General features: G+C 39.2%; 1 protein-coding gene and 1 non-coding gene across 2 annotated transcripts in view; one reads left to right on the forward strand and one right to left on the reverse strand.

Moving 5' to 3' along the window:
- Positions 1–2,083: 2,083 nt before the first annotated feature.
- On the forward strand, positions 2,084–2,156 carry TRNAH-GUG. The gene has a single exon. It is a non-coding gene; the product is annotated as a tRNA-His (tRNA).
- Positions 2,157–2,249: 93 nt separating this feature from the next.
- Positions 2,250–2,500, reverse strand: part of LOC106310560 (50S ribosomal protein L2, chloroplastic) — a 2,009-nt gene continuing 1,758 nt past the window's right edge. The window contains exon 2 of the mRNA XM_013747794.1: positions 2,250–2,500. This exon is cut by the window's right edge and continues 260 nt beyond it. Coding sequence (XP_013603248.1) covers positions 2,327–2,500 — 174 coding nt within the window. The 3' untranslated portion in view covers positions 2,250–2,326.

Consider the following 2,500-nt stretch of genomic DNA (forward strand, 5'->3'; position numbering starts at 1 on the left):
GAAGAACTTCCTCGGGATATTTCGATGGATTTTCCGATGGTCCAATCCTCGGAAGTTCCGACGAAATGTTCCTCGGAATTGTCATCGGGAATTTCCGAGGAACTGAGCCCTCAGAATATACCGAATATTCCGAGGAATGAGTCTCTCGGTATATTCCGAGGAACATGTCCCTCGGAATTTAAAAAAAAATTAATTTTTTTTAAAAAAATAAAAGTTTTGAAATTATAATTTCTGAAATTTAAATTCGAAAATATGAAATTAAAAGTAAAATTGAAATCATACTAATTAATATTCAAAAATGTACAAATAAAAATAAAACATTCCGAGTTTTTGAAAAAAAAAACTACGGGTCTGGCACGTTCGGGAACACCTCGTTCGGGTACATCCTCTGCATCATCTCCATCATTTGCTGGTTCAGCCTCCTCTGTGCCTCATAGCCCGCCTGTTGAGCCACTATCTGGGTCTCCAACGAAGATATGCGATCATCTTTGTCCTTCAACTGAGCCGTAAGTACTTCTAGATCAACAAAGGGCGGTGGTGCAGAAGAAGGAGGAACCGACCGGGTGCGACGACCCAAACCGAACAAACGTTCCTTCTTCTTTGGAACCGACTGAAATAGAAAATAGGCAAATTTAAATCAAGAAATAAATGAATTGAACTTAAAAAAAAAACACTTACGGATTCAACGATTTCGTTGATTCGAAACCGGGACAAGTTGGTCGAAGCCGTCGAAGCGTCATCCTCGGTTTGAAGCTGAGACACTTCGTCTACCACCTGAGTTTGGACCAGGTCGACCACGTCCCTCACAAGACCGTCATCAATCTGGCCGGTCTTCTTGTTGGTATACGCCATCTTCATTAGGGCGAGATCATCAACCGGCTCGCCATCATTTTCTTCCGCCTTGAAAAAAAACATAAAATTAAAGAAACATTAGAAATTAGAAGAAATGCACAATAAATTTAAATTCTGAAACTCAAATAATTGAAAAAAAAACATTTGAACTTACCATGCGATCTCCCAGAGTGGCAATAGATTGAGCACCCAAGTTATGCTTGTAGATGCCCTTCCCTTTACGGTCGCTCCTGCGGTTGGTGGAGTTGGTGGAAGAAGTTTCTTAAATCTCTTCCTTATCCCAATGCGCACACAACTCCTTCCAGACCGTGTCGTTCATCGACTTTGGGACCTTTATTTAATAAATTAAAAAATAGTTTAATAAATTAAAAAATGGTTTAATAAATTAAATCGAACCTTATTGATTTCCCACTTCTTCTTCCACTCGTGGATCTGCTTCCCATAGCTGTCCATAACTTTATGGACGAAGTGGTGATAGATAAAGAGCGTCTCATCGGAATTACAGTTGAACTCTTGCTGAAAAAAAAACACAATTAGTAGAAAATTTATATTAAAGATTAAAAATATAAGTAAAAAATTAGAATACTTACCGCAAACTGACGAAACCACAGAACCTGCTTGTCGGTAGGGAAGTGAGTGAAAGTCGGATGTCCACTGTCGAGGGCCGAGTACATCATACGGTTGATCCATGCGCTGATCCCGTTCCCGGATCGGTTGAACCTTAGTAAAAGAACAAACGGTTAATAATGAATCCAAATTTAAAGAAAAAAAAATGTTTAATTACCATGTTTGACCCCGTCCATGTGGATACGGAATGAGATAGGGAAGTTGGTCACGGCCGGGCTGTCGAACCAACTCCGAAACACTCATCACTCCCGGCGGACCCGGAGGAGCAGGAGCGGATGCAGCAGCGAGAGGAGCAGGAGCACAACTTCCCTCTAGACCTAGCTGCTGTTGAGGCTCCATCTATAAATGGATAATTCTTTAGTGTTAGTCTAGACCTAGTTTAGTAATATTAAAAACGAGCGATATAAGCCTTCAACAGAAGGCTTATATCGCTCGTTTTTTTCTATAAAACGGAACAAATCGTTTTTTTTATATATTTTTTTCTATTATATATAAAATAGAAAAAAATACTATTATAATTTATAATTTTTTTTTGATAAAAAAAATATTGCTGCATTTTTATTTTAGACAATACAAACAAGATATGATGTATAGTAGAGTAGGGGCGGATGTAGCCAAGTGGATTAAGGCAGTGGATTGTGAATTCACCATCGCGGGTTCAATTCCCGTCGTTCGCCCGTGATGCCCGGGACCAAGTTATTATGATTTCTTTTTCCGCCTTTGTATTAAGCTTCTCTATTTTTCTTAATAAATGCTTTGCTACAAAAGGATTTTTTTTTAGTGAACGTGTCACAGTTAATTAACTCCTATTTTTTTTAAGACGAAGAAAGAAATTCGATTTTCTCTCCTATTTACTACGGCGACGAAGAATCAAAGTCTCACTATATTTTTTCCTTTTTCTAGTTCTTCTTCCAAGCGCAGGATAACCCCAGGGGGTTACGGGTTTTTTTCTACCAATTGGAGCCCTCCCTTCACCACCTCCATGGGGGTGGTCGACAGGGTTCATAACTACTCCTCTTAC

This window comes from Brassica oleracea, chromosome C1 (assembly GCF_000695525.1).
Source record: "Brassica oleracea var. oleracea cultivar TO1000 chromosome C1, BOL, whole genome shotgun sequence".
In the NCBI taxonomy this organism is placed as follows: domain Eukaryota; kingdom Viridiplantae; phylum Streptophyta; class Magnoliopsida; order Brassicales; family Brassicaceae; genus Brassica; species Brassica oleracea.